We start from the raw sequence: 26,478 nt of genomic DNA on the forward strand, positions 1-26,478 counted from the left end.
TAATGCTTAACCATCCGACTATCAATCACCTACTACATGCCAAAACTTCCCTAGACCCTGACCTAATTTTGATCGCAGACCTCCAAAATAATATACGGCCATTTCTGAACCCATTGACCAGTTGTATGAGAGGCTTAAAGCTGCTGGTTATGTCACCCCTATCCCTGCTGCAACTCCTGAGAACCCTTCTCAGTGGATTAACCCAAACAAATCCTGTGCATACCACTCCGGCATGAAAGGGCACACCATCGACTAATGTCGTTCCTTGAAAGACAAGATCTAGACTTTAATTGATAACAAGATTATTGTGGCAAAGGAATCCGCTCCAAATATATGCAACAACCCTTTGCCAGACCACAAAGGTGGAGGTGGACACATGATTGAAATAGAGGATGAGTAGGATCCCAATGGGTCAATTGGTTTAATCGCAGAAGGTGATTACCCAAAGAAGCCAATAGTTACTCTTAATCCAATCATAGTCCAGATCCAACCATCCGGGGACGCTGAAGTAAATATGTCTGTAACACTCGAGTTTGAAGCGCCATCGTCTACAAAGACACCAGCACTAATTGAGGTTGAATTCGTGTCTCCGGCAAATGCACCCACACCATTTGAAGTTGCAGTTTACCACCCAAGGCACATGCTTCGTTCGGAGTAAGGGTAGCCACGCCAATCCCGGTGGCGATGTCGACCATGACACCATTCCACACAAATGTTGTAACCTGGGACTATACAGCTGAGGCAAGGAGGAAAGGCAAGGTCAGGTTTGAAAAGACTGTTGCAGCATAGGGTATGACAAGAACTGGTAGAGTCTATACCCCTGAACATCTATCTAAGTCAAGCAAGCAGGCCTCCAACCGGCCACCCATTATTGAGACAGGTCCAGACGATCTTTGGAGAAAGATACAGGCCAAGGAATACTCGATCATCGACCAATTGAATAAAACACCAGTGCAAATCTCCATTTATGCTTTGCTACAAAATTCTGAGGCACACAAGAACGCTCTACTAAAGGTGCTGAGTGAAGCATATGTACCAAGTAACATCACTGGCGGGGAAATGACTAATATGGTAGGACAGGTGTTGGAGAGCCATAAGATCACCTTTCATGAGGACGAGCTGCCACCTGAAGGTTTGGGGCACAACAAGGCACTGCACATCACTGTGCAATGCGAGGACAATTTTGTCACCAGAATCCTGATCGATGGAGGTTCCAATCTCAGCATTTGTCCACTGGTAACACTTAAGAAGTTGGGTAAAGGACTGCACGAGATAAAGGATGGAGCAATCAATGTGAAATCCTTCGATGGTTCTCAGAGGTCCACCATTGGTGAGATTGTCTTATGCTTACAAATGGGACCAACATGGTTCGATATCAATTTTCAGGTGATAGACGTGTCGGCATCTTACAACCTGCTGTTGGGACGACCGTGGATTCATGCTACTGAGGCCGTAACATCAACACTGCATCAAGCATTAAAATTCGAATGGAATCATCAAGAGGTGATCATTCACGGCGACGGTAGCAACCCTATATACAGTCTCCAGACCATTCCGGCAATCGAAGGAAGAAGGAAGTTAGGTGGAGAGACTTACCATCACATTGAAAGGGTAAATGCTGTTGACAAAGATAAATTGTGGGATAACAAAATCGAGAGTATACTAAACTGGAGTGGGTACGAACCTGGCAAGGGGCTCGAAAAGAACCTCCAAGGAATCGCTAAGCCCATAAAGCTCAAGAAATATGACACCACTTTCGGTCTAGGATATGAGTACACCTGGGAAGAATTCAAAAACTAGTCGCCACCATGGCGCGGTCCTTACTATCCACTAGAGCAACCAATACCGCATTTGGAGCAGACTTTCCAGCAGGCCGACATTTTTTATGGGTCAGAGGAAGAAGAAGCACTGGTCGCGGTGAAGAACTTGTTCCTGGAAGACAATGACATGGACTATTGTGTTGTTCTCGATGAGGATGAGGAGGAAGGCCCTTCCATACAGGCTGTGAGCAGAGGGGCATGCCTCAATAACTGGACTATCAAGACAACCAAAGCCCGACGAGCCTCGGGGTAGCAAGGCTAAAATAAGCATTATTCACTGTTTTATTTACTAAATGATTTTCTTTTTGCATTTTTCAGATCCAACAATAAGATCTTCGATGTTCAAAATAGTTATTCAATTCATCAAAAGCATTATTGATTTTTATTATGAATCAATACTTATTGCTATCATTTTCTCTCATTACTTTACCTATATAGTATTACTATTACTTGTCTTGATGAACCAATGACTATGACATGCAATGAGACAACACAACAAACAGACATTGATTTAGAGGAAGATGACATACCAGATGAGATTGTCAAAGAAGTTGAGAACTTTGAGAATAGACCCAAGTCCAACTTAGACCTGACAGAAATTGTTAACTTGGGAGATGCAGAAAACGTCAAGGAAACACAAATCAGCGTCCACTTGTCGCCGTCAAAAAAGAAGGAATACACAGAATTTCTAAAGGAATATGAGGACATATTCGCCTGGTTGTATGATGACATGACTGGTCTGAGTACGTTTATTGTGGCTTACAAACTGCCAACCGATCCGACATGTCCTCCGGTAAAGCAAAATCTCAGAAAGTTCAAGCCTGATATGAGTTTGAAAATCAAGGAAGAAGTCACTAAGCAAGTCAAAGCTAAGGTTCTCAGGGTAGTAGAATACCCGACATGGCTAGCCAACATCGTGCTAGTGCCAAAGAAGGATGGGAAGGTCAGAGTCTGTGTCGACTATCGGGATCTCAACCGGGCCAGTCCGAAAGATGACTTCCCTTTACCGAACATACACATCCTGATTGACAATTGCGCCAAGCACGAGCTGCAGTCATTTGTAGATTGTTTCACGGGTTATCATCAGATCTGGATGGATGAAGAAGATATTGAGAAAATGGCTTTCATTACGCCGTGGGGAATGTACTGTTACAAGATAATGTCGTTCGGTCTAAAGAATGTAGGGGCCACCTACATGAGGGTCATGACCACCATTTTCCATGATATGATACACAAAGAGATTGAGGTATATGTAGATGATATCATCATCAAGTCCAAGAAGGCCATGGATCACATGGAAGATTTAAGGAAGTCCTTCAATAGATTGCGGAGGTACAACCTGAAACTCCTCGCAAAATGCGCATTTGGGGTTCCTGCTGGGAAATTACTTGGGTTTATTATGAGTCGCCGAGAAATAGAACTGGATCCATCAAAAGTCAAAGCTATTCAAGAACTGCCATCACCAAAGAACAAGAAAGATGTGATGAGCTTCTTGGGAAGGATCAATTACATCAGCGGATTCATAGCACAGTCTACGGTTATTTGTGAGCCAATCTTTAAGATGTTGAAGAAGGACACCGCTACCAGATGGACTGATGACTTCCAAAGGGCCTTCGATAGAATCAAGGAGTACCTGTCAGCACTACCAGTTTTGGTCCCGCTCAAGCCAGGTAGACCCTTATTACTCTACTTTACAGTATTGGATGGAGCTTTCGGTTGCGTTCTGGGGCAGCATGATGAAACGGGGAGGAAAGACAGGCCATCTATTACCTCAGGAAGAAGTTCACCCTGTACGAGCCCCGGTACTCTCTGTTGGAGCGCACCTGTTGTGGTTTGACCTGGGTAGCTTAGAAGCTGGGGCATTACTTTTGTGCCTATACTACATATCTCATATCAAGGATGGATCCTTTTAAGTACATCTTTCAGAAGCCCATGTCCACCGGCAAGCTAGCCAAGTGGCAAATGCTATTGAGTGAGTTCGACATTGTCTACGTGACTCAGAAAGCAATCAAGGAACAGACACTAGCAGATCACCTTGCTGAGAATCCCGTGGATGGAGAATACGAACCCCTGAAAATATATTTTCCTAACAAAGAGGTATTATTCATAGGAGAAGACATTGCAGAATCCTATGACGGTTGGAGAATGTTATTCGATGGAGCGACAAACTTTAAAGGAGTTGGCATAGGAGCAGTCCTAGTATCAGAAATCGGTCAGCAGTATCCGGCATCCACCAATCTTAGGTTCCCGTGCACCAACAACATGGTCGAGTATGAAGCCTGCATCCTAGGGCTAAAAATGACCATCAATATGAATGTTCAAGAGTTGCTAGTAATTGGAGATTTAGACCTACTTACACATAAGGAAAAAGAATAATGGGCAACCAAGAACTCCAAGATACTCCCGTATTTGCATCATATATAGGAACTAAGGAAAAGGTTCACAAGACGGAATTCCAACATGTTCCCAGAATTCAGAATGAGTTCGCTGACGCATTGGCTACCCTGTCATCTATGATACAACATCCAAACAAGAATTTCATTGATCCCATTCCAGTAAAGATCCATGATCAGCCAGCTTATTGTGCCCATGTCAAAGAGGAAGCAGATAGAAAGCCTTGGTTTCATGATATCAAGAAATATTTGGCAAAAGAAGAGTACCCAGATCTTGCAAATCCTACTCAAAAGCGCACACTTTGGAGATTGTCCAACAACTTCTTTCATATCGGAGGAATCCTGTATAGGAGGACTCCTGATTTGGGATTACTAAGGTATGTCGATGAAAAAGAAGCATCCAGGCTACAAGAGGAAGTTCATGCTGGGACATGCGGTCCACATATCAACGGTTTTGTCTTAGCAAAGAAAATACTCCGAGCTGGTTACTTTTGGATGACTATGGAAACAGACTGCATCCAGTATGTCCGGAAATGCCATCACTATTAGATACATGCAGACATAATAAATGTACCTCCAAATGAGCTTAATGCAAAAAGCTTACCATGGCCGTTCGCCGCCTGGGGAATGGACGATATTGAACCAATCGAGCCTGCCGCTTCCAACGGGCACAGGTTTATCCTAGTGGCAATCGATTATTTCACCAAATGGGTCGAAGCAGCGTCAGCAGTAACTAAGAAAGTCATGGCAGACTTTGTCCGCGACCACATTGTTTGTTGATTCGGGGTTCCAGAGTCGATCATTACTGATAATGGCTCCAACCTCAATAGTGACTTGATGAAAGCTATGTGTGAAACCTTCAAGATCAAACACAAGAATTCCACAGCCTACAAGCCTCAAATGAATGGAGTTGTAGAAGCCGCCAATAAGAATATCAAGAAGATACCGAGGAAAATGATAGAGAAGCATAAATAGTGGCATGAGAAGTTATCATTTGCTCTATTGGGGTATCGCACCACAGTTCGCACATCAACCGGGGCAACCCTCTATATGCTGGTTTATGGTATAGAGGCTGTCATTCCCGCTGAGGTAGAAATTCCTTCCCTAAGGATCATACAAGAAGCTGAGCTCGACGACGCAGAATGGGTGAAAAGTCATTATGAGCAACTAGCCCTTATCGACGAAAAGAGAATGAATACAGTTTGCCATGGTCAACTCTATGAGAACAGAATGTCCAGAGCCTTTAACAAAAGAGTCAAGCCGAGACAATTCACACTGGGGCAGCTGGTGTTACAGAAAATTTTTCCGCATTAGGATGAAGCCAAAGGGAAATTCTCTCCCAACTGGCAGGGTCCATACATGGTTCACTGAGTTCTGACGGGTGGATCCCTCATACTTGCAGAAATGGACGGAGAAGTCTGGCCATAGCCGATCAATTCAGATACAGTCAAGCGTTACTATGTGTAGTGTTTAAAGCTTTCCTCATATGATGTATATTTGAACTACGCCTGACCTGATTCCTGTTTAAGAGGGGATACGTAGGTAGCCCTGTGGGTTCAGTCACAATTCAATAAAATCTCATTTCCCCCGCAATTTAGAAACTGGGGTAGAATTTTGGGGAGGACCCTCAAAATTCCAAAGTAATTTTAGCCAATCGTCTCATTCAACAGTCAGAAGCATCAACCCATCAAACTAGGGCAGAATTTTGAGGACCCTCAAAATTCCGTGGCAAGAGAGGTTGCAATGTGCTGAACCACGTCACAGTCGTCGATTCATCTAAAAGCTTTTTTTAGTTATACATTTATGTCATATTTTTACAAAATCATGCATGTTTATTATTGAAACTGCTTTGTTTAGCAACGCTTCCCCAATGATACATACAGTATCACCAGATCAAAGTCGAGCAGGTCAAGCAAAGCCAGCGGGGATACAAACTAACCTCCCCCTTTACAAAAGCCACGCGTTTTCTTTGGATGCAGGCACTTGGACTGCGAAATCATCAAACATACTATACACCCATGGGACAAACATTATTCAGGAATACAACCCTCAGAACCATTGCACTTACCAACATTTTCTATCCACACACACCAGTGATATTCCGTATGTCACAATGTCCCAGCAATCACAATGTTGCAATCTGCTATTAGCTAAGAAAACTCTACTACCATTTGCTATTTTATTCTTGCATAAGGCTACTATTCTGCCTTTCGAGACCAAACACTATCTCTATCTGCATTTCGTATTGCATAAGGCTACCATTCTGCCTTCCGAGACTAAATGCTGTCTCCATCTGCATTCTTGCATAAGGCTACCATTCTACTTTCCGAGACTAAACGCTGTCTCCATCTGCATTCTTGCATTGCATAAGGCTACTATTCTGCCTTTCAAGGTTAAGCTCTACCTCCATCTGCCTTCATCCTTGCATAAGGCTAAGCACTACCTCATACTGCATCTCATAGGCTGAAAGATCGCCTCATATTGCATCTGCATGGCTGAAAGATCACCTCATCCCGCATCGCATGGCTGAAAGATTGCCACATACTGCATCGGCATGGCTGAAATATCGCCACATACTGCATCACATGGCTAAAAGATTGCCACATACTACATCACATGGTTGAAAGATCGCCACATACTGCATCTGCATGGCTGAAAGATTGCCTTATACTGCATCTGCATGGCTGAAAGATTGCTTCATACTGCATCTGCATGGCTGAAAGATCGCCTCATACTACATCTCATAGGCTGAAAGATCGCCTCATACTGCATCTGCATGGCTGAAAGATCGCCTCCTACTACATCTCATAGGCTGAAAGATCGCCTCCTAATGCATCTCATAGGCTGAAAGATAGCCTCATACTACATTCCATGGGCTGAAAGATCGCCAAATTATCCAAAGGCATTATCGTTCGGAGGCATCATCTTCATAGCCCGAGAACACCATGTCATGGCCTGAGGACCTCTTTTAATCTTTTTCATATCATTATTAAAAGGCATCATGGTTCAGAGGCATCATCCTCATAGCTTGAGAGCATCATTTCATGGCCTGCGAATCCTTTATTGTACGCTTCATGGCCCAGGATGTCATGGTCTAAAGGACGTCATCCTAACCATCCAAAGACAATATTCATGGTCCGACGGGAATTTGCATCATGTTTAAATTTATGCACAATATACGATTGTATTGTTTCTAATTGCAGGTAAGCCGACGAGCAACGACCATCTCGGCAGGAGCGATCCCCTCCAGTTCCCGCAGCCATATCAAACCTTAACCATTCTCACAAGCCGCCCACTCACCCCATCCTGGATATTGCGTCCATTCTTGGAAAGTCTCCATCGACATACCCCGCCGATGGATCCTGAACTACATATGGCCTGATTCTTGTAAAACCAAGGATATGTAAGCAGCTCAGAAGCCAAGGTGCAGCCTATTTTCTTCAAACCGTTTCTTTCGGTCAAAATTGGCCATCATATCTTTACCCGACAACTCTTTCATCCTTCCCGGGTAAACAAGGGCAACTGTTGATACCCAATTTCTCCCTATATATTTTCAGTATGCAAAATACCCTTCAAAATGGCATATATATGTATATGTAAGCATATCCAAATGTTTTATTATTTTTTCATAATTTTAAAGGTTTTTAAATCAATTTATTTCCCTCTTTTATCCTTAAAAACCCAATAACTATTTCCAAAATTATTATTTTTGTAATTCCTTTATTGGAATTTTATATTTATGTTAAAATATAGCTAATGTAATTTTTTGCATATCTTTACAAAATTATTTAGTAATTTTAAGCTAAATTGTATATAATTGCAATATTAGCTTCTTTTAGGATTTAATTGCGTTTATATTCATGAAAATTATGTCCAGTATTTTTTAATTGATGGGAAGGTCAGAGTTTGTGTCGACTACCGGGATCTCAATCGGCCCAGTCCGAAAGACGACTTCCCTTTGCAAATATACACATCCTGATTGACAATTGCGCCAAGTATAAGCTACAGTCATTCGTAGATTGCTTCGCTAGTTATCATCAGGTCTGGATGGATGAGGAAAATGATAGAGAATCACAGACAGTGGCACGAAAAGTTATCATTTGCTCTTCTGGGGTATCATACCATAGTTCGCACATCAACCGGGACAACCCCCTATATGCTGGTTTACAGTATAGAGGCTGTCATTTCTGCTGAGGTAGAAATCCCTTCCCGAAGGATCATATAAGAAGCTAAGCTCGACGATGCAGAGTGGGTAAAATTGTTACGAGAAACTAGCCCTTATAGACGGAAAGAGAATGAATGCAGTCTGCCATGGTCAACTCTATCAAAACAGAATGTCGAGAGCCTTCAACAAAGAGTCAAGCCAAGACAATTCACACCGGGGCAGCTGGTGTTGAAGAAAATTTTTCCACATCAAGATGAAGCCAAAGGGAAGTTCTTTCCCAACTGGAAGGGTCCATACATGTTTCACCGGGTTTTGACAAGAGGAGCCCTCATACTCGCAAAAATGGACGGAGAAGTCTGGCCAAAGCCGATCAATTCAGATGCAGTCAAGCATTACTATGCATAATCTTTATGCTTTCCTTATATGATGTAAATTGAACTACGCCTGACCTGATTTCCATTTAAGAGGGGATACGTAGGCAGCCCTATGGGTTCGGTCAAAATTCAATAAAATTCTCATTTCCCCCCGCAATTGGAAACTGGGGCAAAATTTTGAGGAGGACCCTCAAAATTCCGAAGTAACTTCAGCCGATCATCGCACAAGCAACAGTCAGAAACGTCAACCCATCAAACTGGGGCAGAATTTTGAGGAGGACCCTCAAAATTCCGTAGCAAGAGAGGTTGCAATGTCCCGAACCACATCACAGTCATTGGTTCATTTAAAAGCTATTTTAAATTATACATTTATGTCATACTTTTACAAAATCATGCATGTTTATTATTGAAACTGCTTTGTTTAGCAACGCTACCCCAATAATACATACGGTATCACCAGAGCAAAGCCGAACAAGTCAAGCAAAACCAACAGGGATACGAACTAACCTTCCCCCTACAAAACTCATGATTTTTCTTTGGATGCAGGCACTAGGATTGCGAAATCTTTAAACACACTATATACCCATGGGGCAAACATCGTTCGATAATACGACCCTCCTAATCGTTGCACTTGCCAACATTTGCTATCAGCACGCACAAGTAATGCTCTGCAGTCATAATGCTCCAGTCATCACAATGCCGCAATCTGCTATCAGCTAAAAAAACTCTACTGTCATTTGCTATCTTATTTCTTGCATAAGGCTACCATTCTGCCTTCCGAGACTAAACGCTGTCTCCATCTATGTTTGCATTGCATAAGGCTACTATTCTGCCTTCCGAGACTAAACGCTGTCTCCATCTACGTTTGCATTGCATAAGGCTACTATTCTGTCATCCGAGACTAAACGATGTCTCCATCTGCATTTGCATTGCATAAGGCTACTATTCTGCCTTCTAATTTGCATAAGGCTGCTATTCTGCCTTCCGAGACTAAACGTTGTCTCCATCTGCATTTGCATTGCATAAGGCTACTATTTTGCCTTCCAATATGCATAAGGCTACCATTCTGCCTTCCGAGGTTAAGCTCTACCTCCATCTGCATTCGCACCTTTGCATAAGGCTATCATTATGCCTTCCAAGTCTAAGCTCTGCCTCCCATTTTCTTTGATACTAAGCACTATCTCAAGAACTGTTTATTTCGCTTTTCTTACGGGCTAAGATCAGCCCTTAAATTCACAAGACTAAGCTCTGTCTTGTCCGCACCATACTACTGCAGCTTTCATGGGCTGAAATATCACCAACTCATCCAAAGGCATCATCGTTCGGAGGCACCATCTTCATAGCCCGAGAACATCATGTCATGGCTTGAGGATCTCTCTCAATCTCTTGCATATTATTATTCAAAAGCATCATGGTTCGGAGGCACCATCCTTATAGCTCGAGAACATCATTTCATGGCCTGCGAATCCTTTATCATACGCTTCATGGCCTAGGACATCATGGTCTGAGGACACCATTCCAAACCATCCAAAGACAATATTCATGGTCCAACAGGAACTTGCATCATGTTTAAATTTATGCACAATATACGCTTTTTATTGTTTCTAATTATAGGTAAACCGGGCAGGAGAGATCCCGCTCCAGTTCCCGCAGCCATATAAAACCTAACCATTCCCGTAAACTGATCACTCACCCGAATCTAGATATTGTGTCCGTTCTTGAAAAGTCTCCATCAGCATACTCCGCCGACGAATCCTAAACTACATACGGCCTGATTCATGTAAAAGCAGGGATATGTAGGCAACTCAGAAGCCAAGGTGCGGTTTAACCCCTTCAAACCATTTCGCTCAGTCAAAATTGGCCATCATATCTTTACCTGACAACTCTTTCATCTTTTCCGGGTAAAGAGGGGCAACTGTTGATACCCAATTTTTCCCTATATATTTTCAGTATGCAAAATACCCTTCAAAATGGCATATATATGCATATGTAAGCATATCCAAATGTTTTATTATTTTTTCATAATTTTTAAAGGTTTTTAAATCAATTTATTTCCCTCTTTTATCCTTAAAAACCCAATAACTATTTCCAAAATTATTATTTTTGTAATTCCTTTATTGGAATTTTATATTTATGTTAAAATATAGCTAATGTAATTTTTTGCATATCTTTACAAAATTATTTAGTAATTTTAAGCTAAATTGTATATAATTGCAATATTAGCCTCTTTTAGGAGTTAATTACGTTTATATTCATGAAAATTAAGTCCAATATTTTTTAATTGATAATTATATGTCATAAATCATTTTAAAAATTTCAATTTATTTCCATAAATTAATTTACTATATTTATAATTTTAAAAGGCGAAAATGACTATTTAAATGATAGCCCAATTTCATTTCAATTATAGCCTAATCTGACCCCAATTTGAGCCCAATTTTCCCGGCCCAATTCCCACTCAAACCTGACCCCCTAGTTCCTTTTGTGGTCTCATTCGAGTTCTGAAACTGTTTGTTAGATGTGTACTTGTTTGATTAAGTTCCTCGTTCTTATTTGACTTATTTGTTTTATCATCTTTTAAACTCGATTATTGTTGAAAAACCCTAGGTCTTCTTGGTCTGAAACTGCTTGTTTGAGTATGCACTTGATTTGATTAAAGTTCTTTGTTTCTAACTCTCTCTTCTTTATGTGACTTATCTGATTCCGAGTTTTACTATCTCTTCAACTCAATCCTTGTTGAAACCCTGATTTCTCAAAAGGGTTTTGTCACTTGTCACTGTGAGACCTTTACTTGTTGTGACTTTCTTCCTCACTTTGGCTATTCGTGTGAGCCCTGACTATCTTTGTTCACTACTAAATCCTATGCTTATTTCTGTTACTATTGTATGTTGTTTCTTTTGCCAATGTGCTTGGCCTCACATGTCTGATGTTTCTGTTCACTCTATTTATATACTGAAGTACAGAAGCATGTTTCTTCCTTGATTGACCTTGATTTTGTGACTGATTTCAAAAGCTTTTCTTATATGAGCCCTAATTTTACTCGCCTGTTTAAAATTAATTGATTTCTTTCCCTTTGCTGTGATGTTTTACCTTGCTGAATCCTTTCCAAAAATAAGCATATTTTTTTACTCAGACTTGATTCTTCACTGCATGCTTTTACTATCCCTTATATGGCAATAATCAAACTGATTTCTTTCCTTATTTGAACCTGTTACTACCCGTTAATCAGTGATTCCTTAATTGAATGGAATCACTTGTGTAATTGATTCTGACTTGTGATTGTTTCTATATTTGTGTTAAGGCTTTACTTATTACCTTATTCTTCACCTGTTTTCAGAACTATAAATACCCGCTTTCTTTTCTTTCAAAGACACAAATGAACCATCTGAGTTCAGAACACACACTTCACTCAAAAACTCTCTCTCTCTTTTCTCTACTACTTCTTGTGCTACTACTTCGCCTAGCTGGCTGAAAGCCAAGGCTAGGCTGTGGAAATTGGCTCACTTTTCTTTCTGCACTTTGCTTTTTACTGGTACGTCCTAGTTAATCTTCAAGCATCAACAACAACATGTTTCTTTGATTGTCCCAACTTCTTTTATTCTTGTCCATTTCGCTTATATTTCTGCAATCAAGTTACATTACTAACATGTGAAATATGTCCCCTACCCCTTTTAATTAATGCTCCCCTATGTGTATGAATCCCAAACCCCACATCCCCTTTTTGTGTTTGTGTTCTTTGGCTGGTTTGTAGGCATGCCAGTATCATTTATTGATGTGCATGTCCAAATCTGACCCTTTCTGGGGTCATATGCTTCATGCAATGTATTCCTGAAACCCATGACCCCCTTTGTGCAATTACTGATTCTGTGTAATTTAAGTTTTACTACTACTATTTTCAAATCACCCTTAGCCTCTCATGCCTATAGGAATTTCAAGTAAATCCTGCCTGCTTCGTTTCACGTTCAACTAGATATCATATCTATAGGGATTAAAAATCAGCAATAATAGAGATCATGCCTAGAGGATCTGAAACCAGTCTAATTTAAAATTAGTTTAACTCGTATTATTCTGAATCAGTCTTAAACAACCTACTCCTTTTATTAATACGGTTTAGAAAGCATTCCTATAGGATCTCTAAATCGCTCGTTTAAGACTGTTACTACCTTGCTACATTCTGAATCAGTAATAGATATCATGCTTATAGGATATCACCAACACACTTAGGCAAGCCTTAGGTGATAACAACAAAACTGAATCCGCCTTTGTTAATTAGTAACTGCTACAACCAGCAGGCAGACCTGATTCGGACTTCTTATTTGAGTTATGTAATAAACTGGTTTTCTTCAACAACTAAACCTCTCCTGTCTTAGTATTTTTAAATTCTGACCCTAAATGTGTTTGAGTCTTGCTACTTATGTGCTTTACTTGAGGAGGTATATATGAGCATTTTGGTTGCTTACATGTTTCCCCTAATATGTAGTCCTATGTGTTTTGAATGTCGCCTTATTATTTTACCTTTAAAACCTAAGAGTCAGCCTAAAATCCTCCCTCTTATAGGAATAGTAGTCCTCAATTCCTCTGGAACTGATAGGAATGGGACGGGTAATGGCATGCAATAAAGGTCGAGACCAATCCGCGCTTTAATACCTTAACGGGGTAGGAAGGGTAGATATGGATATGATGACTGATGCGCTAATACCACGTGTATCCCCTCTTCTGAGGAGTGTCATACCGGGTATCACATTGATGTGATCCATATCATAAATAAATCTAGGACTCCTCTCTCCTTTTATATTTTCAAGTATTTGTAAAAAATGTAACTCCATTTCAAAATTTGCCTTTAATGATTGTTCTTTCAAACCCTTATGTGTTTAAGCTCAAATCCCCTACTACTTGAGCTTACACTTGTCTCTTTGCTAATTGTACAAATTCACAAAGCTGTCTGGCCGGGAACCACACTAGTGGATCCTGAGGGGTGCCTAACACCTTCCCCTTAGGATAATTTCAACCCATTACCCTATCTCTGGTTATCAAGCAAACTTGGAAATGAACCCTATAGGTGTCCTAATGCACCTTAACTCATTAGGTGGCGACTCTTCAAACGCAAAACCCAATTCCCAAAAGGAATGAGTTGTCCTACACCCAAAATGTCGTAAACCCGATTTTCCGATGCAAAGAGGGAAAAGGGGGCGCGACACCACACATCTTAGAAGGTTCATATTTGGAGTCCTTTTGTACAAAACCTCTCCACTCAAGAAGAAGCCATTGGCAAGCCTTGTAATGGTTCTCTTTTGGTCTCCACTAGCTTTCTCGGGATATTCATTTGTTTTCAAGAATCTTTTGATATCATGATACCATGGTTGAACATCTGGTTCCACCTCAACTGTATTGCAATAACCATGTCTTTCTCGGATTTCGATTTCCAATGGGTCAATGTGGACATTGCTTGGATAGGTCAGCATCGAGGCCAAAGTATCTAGTGCATCGACTAACTCATTGTGAAATCGAGGAATGTACCTGAACTCGACGGATTTGAACTGTTTGCTAATATCTTCCACATATTTCCTGTATGGAAGAATCTTGACATCCATAGTTTCCCACTCGCCTTGTGCTTGTCAGATAATCAAGTCATAATCTCCCATGATTAACAATTCTTCCACATCCTGATCGATTGCCATGTTCATGCCCAAAATGCAGGATTCATACTTGGTAGTGTTGTTCGTGAAGAAAAACCGAAGCCAGGCTGTGGCCGGATAGTGCTGACCAGTGGGCGAAATCAAAGTTGCCCCAATCCCAACACCTTTTGCATTGACAGCTCTATCAAAGAACATTTTCCAAGCATTAGTGTCCTCTGGAATTACCTCAACTGAAATTACTTCCTCGTCCAGAAAGTAAGTACTCAAAGGATGATACTCGTTATCAACAGGATTCTCAGCTAAATGATCCGCTAAAGCTTGAGCTTTCATCGCTCTGCGGGTGACATAGACTATGTCGAACTCGGTGAGCAGGATTTTCCATTTTGCTAACCTTCCAGTGGGCATCGACTTTTGGAATATTTACTTCAAAGGATCCAATGTGGTTATGAGGTAGGTGGTGTAGGCCAACAAGTAATGCCTAAGCTTTTGAGGGACCCAGGTCAGGGCGCAACAAGTTCTTTCCAACAAAGTGTATTTGGCTTCATAACTAGTGAACTTCTTGCTCAAGTAGTATATGACTTGTTCCTTCTTCCCATAACATCATGTTGCCCGAGAACACATCCAATGGAATTCTCCAACACTATCAAGTACAAAAACAAAATCCTTCCCGGCTCAGGTGGAACCAACATTGGCGGATTCGGCAAATATTCTTTGATTTTGTCGAAAGCTTCCTGACATCTGTCCATCTAATCGCCACATCTTTTTTCAGCAACTTAAAGATGGGCTCACACGTGGAAGTCAATTGAGCAATGAATCTGCTGATGTAATTCAAAATACCCAGCAGACTTATAACCTCTTTCTTGGTTCTCGGAGGAGGCAAATCCTAAATAGACTTTATCTTTGTTGGATCTAGCTCAATGCCCCTCCGACTAAATACAAACCCTAAAAGTTTTCCAGATGGTACTCCAAATGAACACTTAGCTGGATTTAAATTCAAGTCATACTTACGCAGACGCTCGAAGAACTTTCTCAGATCCCGCACATGGTCGTCTTTTGTTCTTTATTTAATGATCACATCGTCTACCTACACCCTGATTTCTTGGTGCATCATGTCGTGAAAGATGGAAGTCATAGCTCTCATTGCCCCGGCATTCTTCAAACCAAAAGGCATGACCCTGTAGTAGTAAGTACCCCAAGGGGTGGTGAAAGCTATCTTTCCTGCATCGTCTTCATCCATCAAGACCTGATGATACCCAACATAACAATCCAACTGTATCTCATGTTTGGCACAGTTGTCAACAAGGATATGGATGTTTGGTAACGGGAAGTTGTCCTTGGGGTTTGCTTTGTTCAAATCCCGATAGTCAACACACACTCGGGTTTTCCCGTCTTTCTTTGGCACTGGGACTACATTAGCCAACCATGTGGTGTATTGGACCACTCGGATCACACCCGTTTTCAATTGTTTGGTGACCTCTTCTTTGATCTTGTCACTGATATCAGTTTTGAACTTTCTCTGCTTTTGTTGGACAGGGGGGATGATCGGGGTAAGTTGGAAATTTGTGCACCACTAAATCAATACTCAGTCATGGCATATCATCATAGGACCAGACAAACACATCTTTAAACTCGAACAAACATTGGATCAATGCATCCATAGTTTTTTCATCAGTGAGAATGCTTATCATGGTTTCCTGAATCTCTTCTGAACTACCCATGTTAACTGGCTCAGTTTCATTTAGGTTTGGCTTAGGCTTATTCTCAAATTGTTCCAATTCTCGGTTTATTTTCCTAAAAGCCTCATCTTCATCATATTCTGGTTCTTGATTCATTATTTCATAGTTAGGCAGTGTGCTAACATCTGGGCATGAAGTCCGCAAGCATGTTATGTTATTTAAGTCCGCATTATTAGAACTGAAAAGAAGAAATAAGAAAAGTAACAAAAAATCAGAAAGAATAAAGAAAGAGATTCATAAACGATGAAATATTGATTTCATTTCATTAAATTTGAAGATAGAAGGGTTTACATTGGAATATTAAAGACAATAAACTAAAAGAAACATTCGAGTTACACCCTGGAATAACTCGGAATGTAGAAAAGGTGGCAAGACTGGACTACCGGGATTCCCGCCTGACTAGGAATGGAGTAGCCTTCCAATTCTAAAGCTTGGTGTCAGGCCCCATATATTGCACCTCAGCAGTGCTTGAGCCTTCTCCCGGCTGGACCATGTGAGCCTCATACAACATTTGCCTCATGGCTCCACATATGCACTCAATTTCCTCGGCCATGAAGGACTCATCTTCTTCCTCTATGTATCTTGGCTTGGTGAATGTTTTGGAGAGATGTGGGACAGGTTGATGCAACACCCAACCATTGCTTTTTTGTTCATTTTCCCGTGTTACATCATCTTCTTTGGCTTGGAAACCCACGCCAAAGAATTTCTGACTGGCAGCTAAAGTGATAGGTTCCGTGATACCTTGAAAAGTTATCCCGAGCCCTTTCTGGGCTTATACCCAGGTTTGATCATTTCAGTAGTGACCATGATTGACGCATTTGACAAAAAGGGTTGAGGACACGTGCTTCCTTCCTCACACTAATCCACAACCACAATCTCAAAAGCTTGATAGACTATGTGCTCGCTACCTTCCTTAGCCTCGAGACATAGGACTGACGAGTCCCGATAATTGATTGCTCATCTTCTCTATGTACCATAATTTCCTGATCTTTATGTTCAAACTTCACCATTTGGTGGAGAGTAGAAGGTACGATCCCTTTCGCATGGATATAAAGCCTCCCTAGGAGAAAATTGTAGGAGGTGGTCCATGTCCAAGACCTAAAATGTCACTTCCAAATCCATAGGACCAATAGTTAAGATCAAATCAATCTCCCCTATTGTGTCTCTCTTGACGTCATCGAAATCACGTACACAAAAATTGTTTGGCCTAATTCTCTCAGTCCCAATTTCCATTCTTTGCAAAGTTGAGAGAGGGCAGATGTCAACCCCAGACCCGCCATCCAGCATGACTCTTTTCACGTGGTACCCTTCACATTTAATAGTTAAATGAAGAGCTTTGTTGTGGGCAGCCCCTTCTGGCGGCAGATCATTTTGACTAAAGGAGATCTGATTGACTTCAAAAAATCATTCCGCCATTCTTTCCAATTGCTCAACAATTGTCTCGACCGGAACATATGCCTCATTAAGGGTTTTTATCAGCACTTTCTAATGTTCACTCGAGCTTATGAGTAGAGACAAAAGTGAGACCTAGGAAGGAGACTTTCGGAGTTGGTCAATTACATCGTAGTCCACAGTTTTCATCTTTCAGAAGAATTCCTCTACCTCTTCGGTAGTGATTGGCTTTTTAAGAGGAAACCACTTCTGTTTGGCCTTGTTCACTTCTTCCAGATTGAGGTACTTCTCAGATGGGGTTGTTTCATTCACTTCCCCCATGATTTCTTTTCTCTTTTATGTCACTACCGCTTTGTTGTAGTTCCAGGGGATGACAGTGGGATCCTTCATGCGCTTCTGTGGTGCGCGACTGATAACCACGTACTCTGTCAGCCTGGGTGAAATTACCAGCCCTCGCGCCACATAAATACCCTTTGGTACGTATATTTTTGGTAATGTCAGCGTGACCTTATTTTGCTCAAACTTTTTGGGGGAGCTTAACACAAACTGTTCTTTCCTGGGTGCCCTGGGAACATATAGAATGGTGTCTTTGGGTGGTTCTGTCCCGGTCTTGGTTTCCACAACCTTCTCTACACTTTGAGAAATGGGATTGTTTTTCTTCTCATCCTTATCTTGCTTTGCTACCGTTTTGGGCTTCTTTTCAACATCGGCAATAGCAATGATAACTTTCAAAGCCAGGTCAAACTCTTTGTCTTCATAGATCATCCCAATACCCGGCCTGTTGTTATGAGCTGATAATGGGTTGTTTATTACATTGGGGACCTCTTCATCCCTTAGAACTACTCGTTTTTGTTCTATCAGGTTTTCAACTGCCCCTTTTAGGGTCCAACAATCCTCAGTGTTGTTCCCTTCTACCCCTGAATGGTAAGCACATTGGGTACCACGTCGGTAGGAGGGCGACTCTGGATTTTGTCTGTTTGGAAGTACGGGCTGCAACAAACCCATTTGGACCAACTTATGGAAAAAGGCTAGAGTATGATTCACCGATGGGCGTAAAGTTGGTTCTTCTAGGAGGCTCATGGGCATGGGCATTGTATGGAAAATTTTTTTGTGGGGGACGAAGATTATATTGAGCTTGGTGAGGAGGGTTATTTCTGGGAGGTGGAGCTCGATTCTAGTTATACTGCTGTTATGGTTGAGCATACAGCCGGGCATTCATCATTGCATAGGGTTGAGGAGTCATGGTGTATGCTGCATCTTGGTGAGGGTAATAATATTGCGGGCTGTTTGAGGAGGAACTGAAGTATCCTCGGGGTTGATGGGGGTTTCTCAGACTTGAAGCCATCATTGCCACTTATTCTTTCTTTTTCCGATTTGCTGCGCCCCCTGACCCGCTCTGGATTTCTTGAGTAGTAGCTCTTATAGCCGACTGGCTCAGGATGCGACCCGTTTTCAAACCATTCTCTACCATTTCCCCAATCTTTATAGCTTCTGCGAACAACTTACCCATAGCGAACATCATATTATGGAAGTAATTAGCCTCTTGGGCTTGCAAGAAAACACTGACCATCTCGGTCTCATCCATCGGGGTTTTCACCCTAGCAGCTTGCTCACGCCACTTGACGGCGTACTCTCGGAAGCTCTCCGAAGACATTTTCTTGAAATTAGACAAAGAGTTTCTATCTGGAGCATCTGATGAATGTTTGTGAGAATGAGTGAATGCTTTCCTTTTATAGATGTACAAAGATGGCATCAAAAAAGTATATTCTAACCTAAATTCCAAATTTTCAGGATAGTACATCATCTTTGACAAATATATGTCCTTTTTCCCACCCAATTTCAGCATCTTTTGCTAAAAATGGGGACAACTGTCCAAAGACCTAGAACCTTCTGATATTTAATCTATGTAAAACCCAATTTTACCCTCCCATTTACTAATTATTTCAATCCCCACCAATTCTGACCTAAATTCAGCTTGTTTGATTACTCATTAGCTCTTTCTAGAAGCTTCTGATATCAAACCCCTATCTCATTTCCCAATTGACCCCCTTTTAGGTTCTTGTTATTACTTGTTCATACTCCTGATTTCCAATTAATAAAATAAAGTAGCAAACACACATCAGACCTCTAAATAATCTAAGACATCATGTGGTCACAACCTTAGGGCTTATTAAACAAACATGTAATCTGAATTAACTAATCAAGCATTTGAGTAATCTAAATACAGAAACTATTTTAATTAAATTGGTTCAAACTAAATTAAAAGAAGAGAGGTTGACTAAATAACAATGTTGTTAACTAGAAGACTATGCAACTAAATTCGAACTAAAACTTTATTGTAGTGCAGTAGTCAAGCAAAGCTAAAAAAAGAAAAATAAAGATGGGCTTGAAACCTAAAATAGTGTTGCAGAAATAATAACACATTAGAAGAAACAGAAAAGAAAAGGGAAAGAAGATCAAACGACTGGGAGATTAAGTAGGTAACTGAGGCGGGTGCATGAGCTGTGTAAGCCACAGAGCTTTGGCGGGCCAGTGGGTGCTTGGTCGGAGCCCGGAAGGTCTTGAAATAAACCAAAACTGACGCTAATCGATTGTTCTTGTCAAGAACAATCGATTAGCATAAACTTTGGCTCAAATCGAGCCTTTGAAACCATAAAAATCAAAGAGAAAAAGACAGTTTAGGGTTTTGGTTTTCTTTCAGAGTTTTAGATTTGAAGTTGGAGCAAATAGGTAAAGATTTTGGAGAAATTGGTGATAGATATAGGATGAGGAAGTTATGGTGGTTATCTGGTGTTAATTTGGTGGAGTTTGGAGGTGGTCCGCCGCCGTGAGGCGATTTCCGGTTAGCGGACCACGGCGGAGACGGCGAGGGTAAAAGGGGCAGCTAGGGTTTCTCATTAGAGAGTGTTTGAGAAGGGAAATGGACTGATGTCAGGGGTTTGGGGGGGGGGTGACTAGTTTTAGGACAGTTATATTACCATTGATTGCCTAGTTCCAAGCCGTTGGATCAAAATAATCCAACGGCTGTGATTGGAAGGCAAAGAAACGACATCGTTTTAGCTATGAAAGGGGGTGGATCGGGTAAGGCTATTTTGGGCCTGGGTTTGGTAACGGGTTTGGGGTTAGTTTTGGGTATTGAAACAACCCAAATTCAATTAAAATCCATTCTTTCAAATTCTCTCTTATTTTCCTTTTTCTTTGTTTTTCTTTAATTAAAATCCTATATTAAATTCCTAAATTAATCTAAATTATAAAATTAAACTAATTATCTAATTACAATAAAAGGTAAAAATGTAAAAATGAGACATTTTTGTGATTTTCATTTTTAATAAAATAATTAATTAACTAATTAATCCTAAAAATGTAAAAACAAAATCTAAATGCAATGCATGGTATTTTTGATATTTTTTTATGATTTTAACAAAAATTAAACGTGCACAAAAATGCAAACAATTAATAAATCCTACAAAAATCCTATAAAATGGCAAATAATAGGAAGAAGTCTATTTTCTTTGATTTTATAGGAGTATTTCGTATAGGGAAAAAAGCACACACTCACAAGCCTACGTGAAGAAAAGAGTCTTTATGGTGTTGTGATTTCATTAAGGGCACTTGTAAGTTAATAGAAGCTTTGGTTTAGGGTTGTTCTGATTATTTAAGGTAATTATAACACCCTATTACTTTTGATTAAGCGTATCTATGTGTTGGTTAAATTGTTTGGATGAATAACTATGAGATATCACTTGAAGTGGTATAAGTTGTTGTTGTCTCTTGTTGGAATGTTTTGGAGTTGTATATATGACTTCATATGGCTGAAAATCATGGGGAATAGCTTAGTTATAATATTTTTATTATTTTTTTGCTTGTTAATATGTTGAGCATGTTGATGATATTGTAATTAGGAGAAGAAGCGGACATATAATACCTAGAAGTTGTTAATGTTGGGTTGTTTGATGTTACTTTTAAGATAGATATAAGGCTGGAATGTCATGTCAATGTATATGTTTATAAACTGGACATGTTGATGGTGTTTTAAGCATGGGGGATATGGGAATAAGAGTTAGAGTTTAGTTCCAGTCCGATCTTGCTGCTTGTCGTGTTAAATAGTAGTTTTGTTGATGACATTTGTGCACTTGTTATTGTGTAGATTGATTTGTGTTGTTGGGTTGTCAGGTATGTTGTGGTGCTGAAAGTATATAGTTGAAGGTTGTATGTGTTCTTGTTATTTTTATGGACTTGAAAAAGTAAGGAAAATGGGGGTGTTTACCGTGAAAATGGTAATAACAATTAAATTTGTTGACGAGACTCTAAAATACATGATCTATTTTTATGCTAGTTGTTTAAGCAGTTGATGCTAGATATGTAAAGTTTAAAGATGAAATACGAAATAAAGCATAGTTATAATCAAACCGAGGGGTTAGCTATTCGGGTCTGGGAACGACTGACGAGGGGCCTCGAGGTTGATGCTTGGGCTCGGGCTTGAGCTACCGGGGATAGTCGGGAGAGGGCTAATAGCTAGAATATAATTAAAGGAGGCTCTTTATGGCCAATAACAAGAAATAAATAAAGAACAAGTATGAAAGTAATAAGCAGTAGCAATAGTGTCGAGAGAATATGTTAGAGAGAAAAGAAAGAGAGTTCTTGTATATTTCGTGTAGAATAGTTGGAGCAACAGCCGGGGCACTTAAAAAATGGCAAGGATCCCCTTTATATAGGAGGGGAATCCCAACATAGTACAAAATGTATTAATTGTAAAGGTATGGAGACAGGACAACCAGATGTGATGCCAGGCTTTGCTAGTGCTATCTACTCGCCTTGGGAACTCCCCATCCTTGGCATCGTTGTTGGGTCGAGCGCGAATGTACATCAAGGGAGAGAACTCGACCGCAATCTTGCAGCCTTGAGATGTCGAGATGATTTCCCGAAACACCTTAATGATGAGGAATTGGACCCTGCGATTTCACGTATATAGATAGTCTCCGCATTTGCTGGAACGAAGTAATAGGGAACGATTTTGAGCCGTCGTTCCAAGAGCATCATTGTTGTGACGTCAAGAGCATTAAATTCCATGTCACAAAAAACCGTGCAAGGGTCGCCGTCAAATGCGATTATCGAGGAACCCACAAACTGCTATTGGCTCATCCTTTCCGCTGCCCAAGCGGTTCCTATAAATACATCGACTGTTTGATAATCTTCATCTTTGTAGCATCTTTTAATTCACGAGTCCACACACATCTTCTTTTGCACTCTTCTGTCTTGCTTTCTGAGAGGAAATTACCATTGATATGGCCAGGACTTCTAGAATGGTTCCTCGATGGAATGAAGCTGCATCTTCATCTCGGTCATCCAAGGAGAAAGCCAAAGCGGTACCTACATTGGAACAGTGCACTCTCTTCAAGCTTGACATGTCAAAAGATTTTACCGTCGATGCCACTTCATCACACCGGGCCGATGTGAACATGTGCCCCGATACATTAGTGTCGTGACCAATATCGAAATAGGGAAGACAGAATGTCAATGGGGCGAGGCAGTGAAGGTGGAAATTCTCGGCCCTGAAGAGAATATAACGGACTACAAGGACGGCTTCCTTCATGTGTATACCTACCCGTTAACCTTAGGTCCTGCTAAGTCCTCTGAATCTTCTAAACCTTCTCCCCCGGAAATAGATCCGGTTATCCTTGATTTTTTTCAACAAATATCAAGTGACACTCGGCCATATCTATCCCTTTGTCTGGAGGATAGTGTTGATGCTCCGTTATTTCACCAAAGGGGCTACAGGCGAGGTTTTTATCCTCAACCATTTGATTAGGCTGTACAACCCTCAATTTTATCGAGGTTTGATCAGGCTCCATAATCGATCCAAAAAATCATTTTTCTCGAGCATCGATGAGGGGAAGGACCGAGGATGGATGAGTAGGTTCGTCCGGGTAAGGACCTCGAAAATCATTCCGACCCGAAGGATGCTTTTCCCAGAGAGGTGGAACACACAGCGTAAGCAACTCTCTCTCAACCATGTTTTGTAATTTTCTTCCCTTTTCCCCGGATTGATGATTTCTTTGTTGTTTCACGCAGCTGCTGCTTGGTACCTTGAGGCAGTTTCGGACTTGTCAGGGTGGATTAGACGGTTAGACGCTACATTCCTGTATCATGTTCGGTGTTGGACCGACCTGGCCAAGGAGCGATGAATGGCCAAGAATCATGGTAGGGCTTCTTTGCTGCCTATGTCTTAGATTTACATTTCTCCCTACATCCCTTGTGCTGAAAAATTAAGGTTATTGTGCTTGTGCAGGCCTTGGCGAGAATATGGTGATGAGGTCGCCCCTGGTGGCAGGACGGAGGCTTCAGAGCTCGGCAAGGGCAAGAAGATGGAAGGCAAGGCGGTTGTCGACCTTCCTACGACAAAGAAATCTAGGTCACTCGAACATCAAGCCACTGCTAGGACCTCTGCTTCAACTTCAGGGGCAAATCCTGGCGCCGAGGACGAGGATGATGATGAATTCCAGTTGGCCTGGAGGATGAGGTCGAGTGTGGGAGCATCTTAGGTGCCTCGATCAGAGGATGCTGAGTCTGGAACGGCCGACTCAGGTCAGTCCCGTAGACTAGAGACCCTTGAGGGGGGTGTTAATGTGGCCTCAGATCGCATGACCGAGTTTGGCACATTTTCCGTTGGGGGGACCGCTGCTATCGATCCTGAAGGGTCAGGGCCTAGAGCTTTTTAGGAGCAAGGGTTACCTTTTGGAGAAATTAGCGACATGAATGATTTCATCTCGTGCTTTCAGGTCTCGTCAGGGGAGTTGAGGGATGCTCAAGAAGCGAACGCTATCAAAGTAGGGATTCCTTTCCAAGGGGGAGGTACCTTGCCAACATCTTTGATGGTGTTAGCGATAGTGTCGGTCTTGACGTTCCTGGCGCTATCAAGGCAGTGGAGAGATTCATGCGGCATGTGATAGTTGTCTTTCGTATATTGCTTTTAGTCTTGGGCATCATTCTTCGTCTTTCTAACATTTTTGTTATGTCGCAGTGCAAAGATATATATGATCAAGCCCTCGTTCAGCTCCGCGAGGAGCTTTCTTACCGCGAAAGGGAGTATAAGAAGCTTACCTCGATGCTGCGGGATTCGGAGGCTCACTCTGCCCTAAGAGAGAAAGGATTAGGAGAGCTCCGAGCTGCTTTGGAGAGAGCGCTCCGGAAAAAGGCTGATCTTGCTGCACAGGTATCTCGCCCTGCTCATACCCGACCTTTGCTCCCACATTCCGACACAAATTGGCTTATCTTTCTTTTACAGGTCAAGCAAAATGGTTCATAGATTAGTCGACTGAACGCAGAGATCCTTGGGCTGAAGAAGCAAAGTGAGGTAGCTACTGAGGAGTTGGCGTCATCCCATAATCTTCTTGAGCATACTCATAAGGAGGTTGCTGCCCTGGTCGCGGCCAAGTCCGATATTGAAAGAAATGCTGCTACTTATCTGGATGACGTAGCCACGACACATAAAATAGCTCGTGACATATCGATAACAGCCTAGCAGAAGCTAGATCGGGCTATTAATCATGCGAAGGTGGAGGCGAGGAGAGAAACCCTAGAGGAGATTAGAGCCCGGGGCATCGATCTGTTAGTTGATCTCGAGGAAGCCTGCGAATTGGAGAGGGAACTGGCACTTTTAATTGTCCCAGATGAGGGCGAAGATAGTGGTAATGAAGAATAGTCCCCAAGTCATTTGCATCCTTTCTTTTTCCTTTTGTATTCAGTCCCCGGGGGATGGATTTTTTAAAGATGTCTCTTGTGGATACGTTTTTGGCAATGTAAAAGAGGGACTTTACTCCTTTCATTTTTTCTTTTTTGTTCCTCTATTTTTGCGGATTGAGACTTTTGACTTTTGATGTTAGCCTTTCAAAATCCGTTCTTGGAGCGACCGGGACCCTCAAATTGGGCCATGCCCCGGGGTTAAATCAACAGCTTCTAACGAGCCGGTGCCGGTGATACCGAAAAGCCCCCGAGGCCTCCCAGCTTCTCGAATTCTGTTGGGTTGCAACATTTGCTCGACCTGGTAAAGGGGGCCCCAGGGCGATTCTGTCAGTGTATTTCCCTAGGAGAGGGTGATGTTAACGCGGCCAGAATTAATTTTCCTTTTAGGTAGGCAGGCAGTTGCTGTTCTGCCCTTATATATTCATTCACTTGCCTTTCCACTGGTGATTCTGCTGCTTTGAGAGACTACTTCTTCCACAGAGCATGACGCTTTGTGTTAGTCCTTCTGTTGCTTCAATTCACAATTTTTGCTCAGATGCACATCTTTCTCCCCATTTTCTATCGTAGTCATGACTACTACGTCGACGTCCGACCGCTAGGGAGAGGGGAGTTCTTCCTATGAACTGCATTTGGTTGGTGATAGTGACGCACCGCCGGTGCTCGGTGAGTGGGCCTTGGGGTTCCTTGCCTCGAGGAGAGCCGTCACGCCGGGGAGGCCTCCCAATGTTCCGGGTCACCGGGAGCATGTGTCGAGGATCATCTCATTAGTGGGAGAGGAAAGCCTCGAAATGATCAGGAAAGATTGCGGATGGGGAGAAGGCGCGGTATTACAAGTACCTTCTTCCGAGGAGAGCGTCACGACATACGTCGAGGGGTTTTTTGAGCGTATACACGTATGTTTTTGCGTCAGGTCCCCCCGACCAGGTCGTGCTTGATTTCTGCTGGAGATATTGGGTTACATTGGCGTAGGCTCACGCCTTCCTTTGGAAAATAGTACAGACGATGAGATATTTTTCTAATGAGTCCGGGATAGAATTTACTCTCAGCCATCTCGTGAGGTTATATCAGCTACTGCATTATCAGGGTTTGATTGCTCTCCAGCATCGATCCACCCGAGCTCCTATCGTCGGTAGTGAAGAGGACGAGGATCGTGAATGGATGAATTGGTTTGTTCGAATTCGAAAGACCGATGTCATCCCTAGAGAATTTTTGCCATTTC

General features: G+C 41.7%; 1 protein-coding gene across 1 annotated transcript in view; it reads right to left on the reverse strand.

Moving 5' to 3' along the window:
* LOC142181734 (uncharacterized) overlaps nt 1–14,718 on the reverse strand; it is a 28,359-nt gene extending 13,641 nt beyond the window's left edge. Inside the window, exons 1-2 of the mRNA XM_075255211.1 lie at nt 14,517–14,718; nt 13,996–14,363 (exon numbers count right to left, since the gene is read on the reverse strand). Of these exons, the coding sequence (XP_075111312.1) occupies nt 13,996–14,363; nt 14,517–14,718 (570 nt within the window). The remainder of the gene's footprint in view (nt 1–13,995; nt 14,364–14,516) is intronic.
* Nucleotides 14,719–26,478: the final 11,760 nt, after the last annotated feature.

Source organism: Nicotiana tabacum, chromosome 6 (assembly GCF_000715075.1).
Source record: "Nicotiana tabacum cultivar K326 chromosome 6, ASM71507v2, whole genome shotgun sequence".
Classification (NCBI taxonomy): Eukaryota; Viridiplantae; Streptophyta; class Magnoliopsida; order Solanales; family Solanaceae; genus Nicotiana; species Nicotiana tabacum.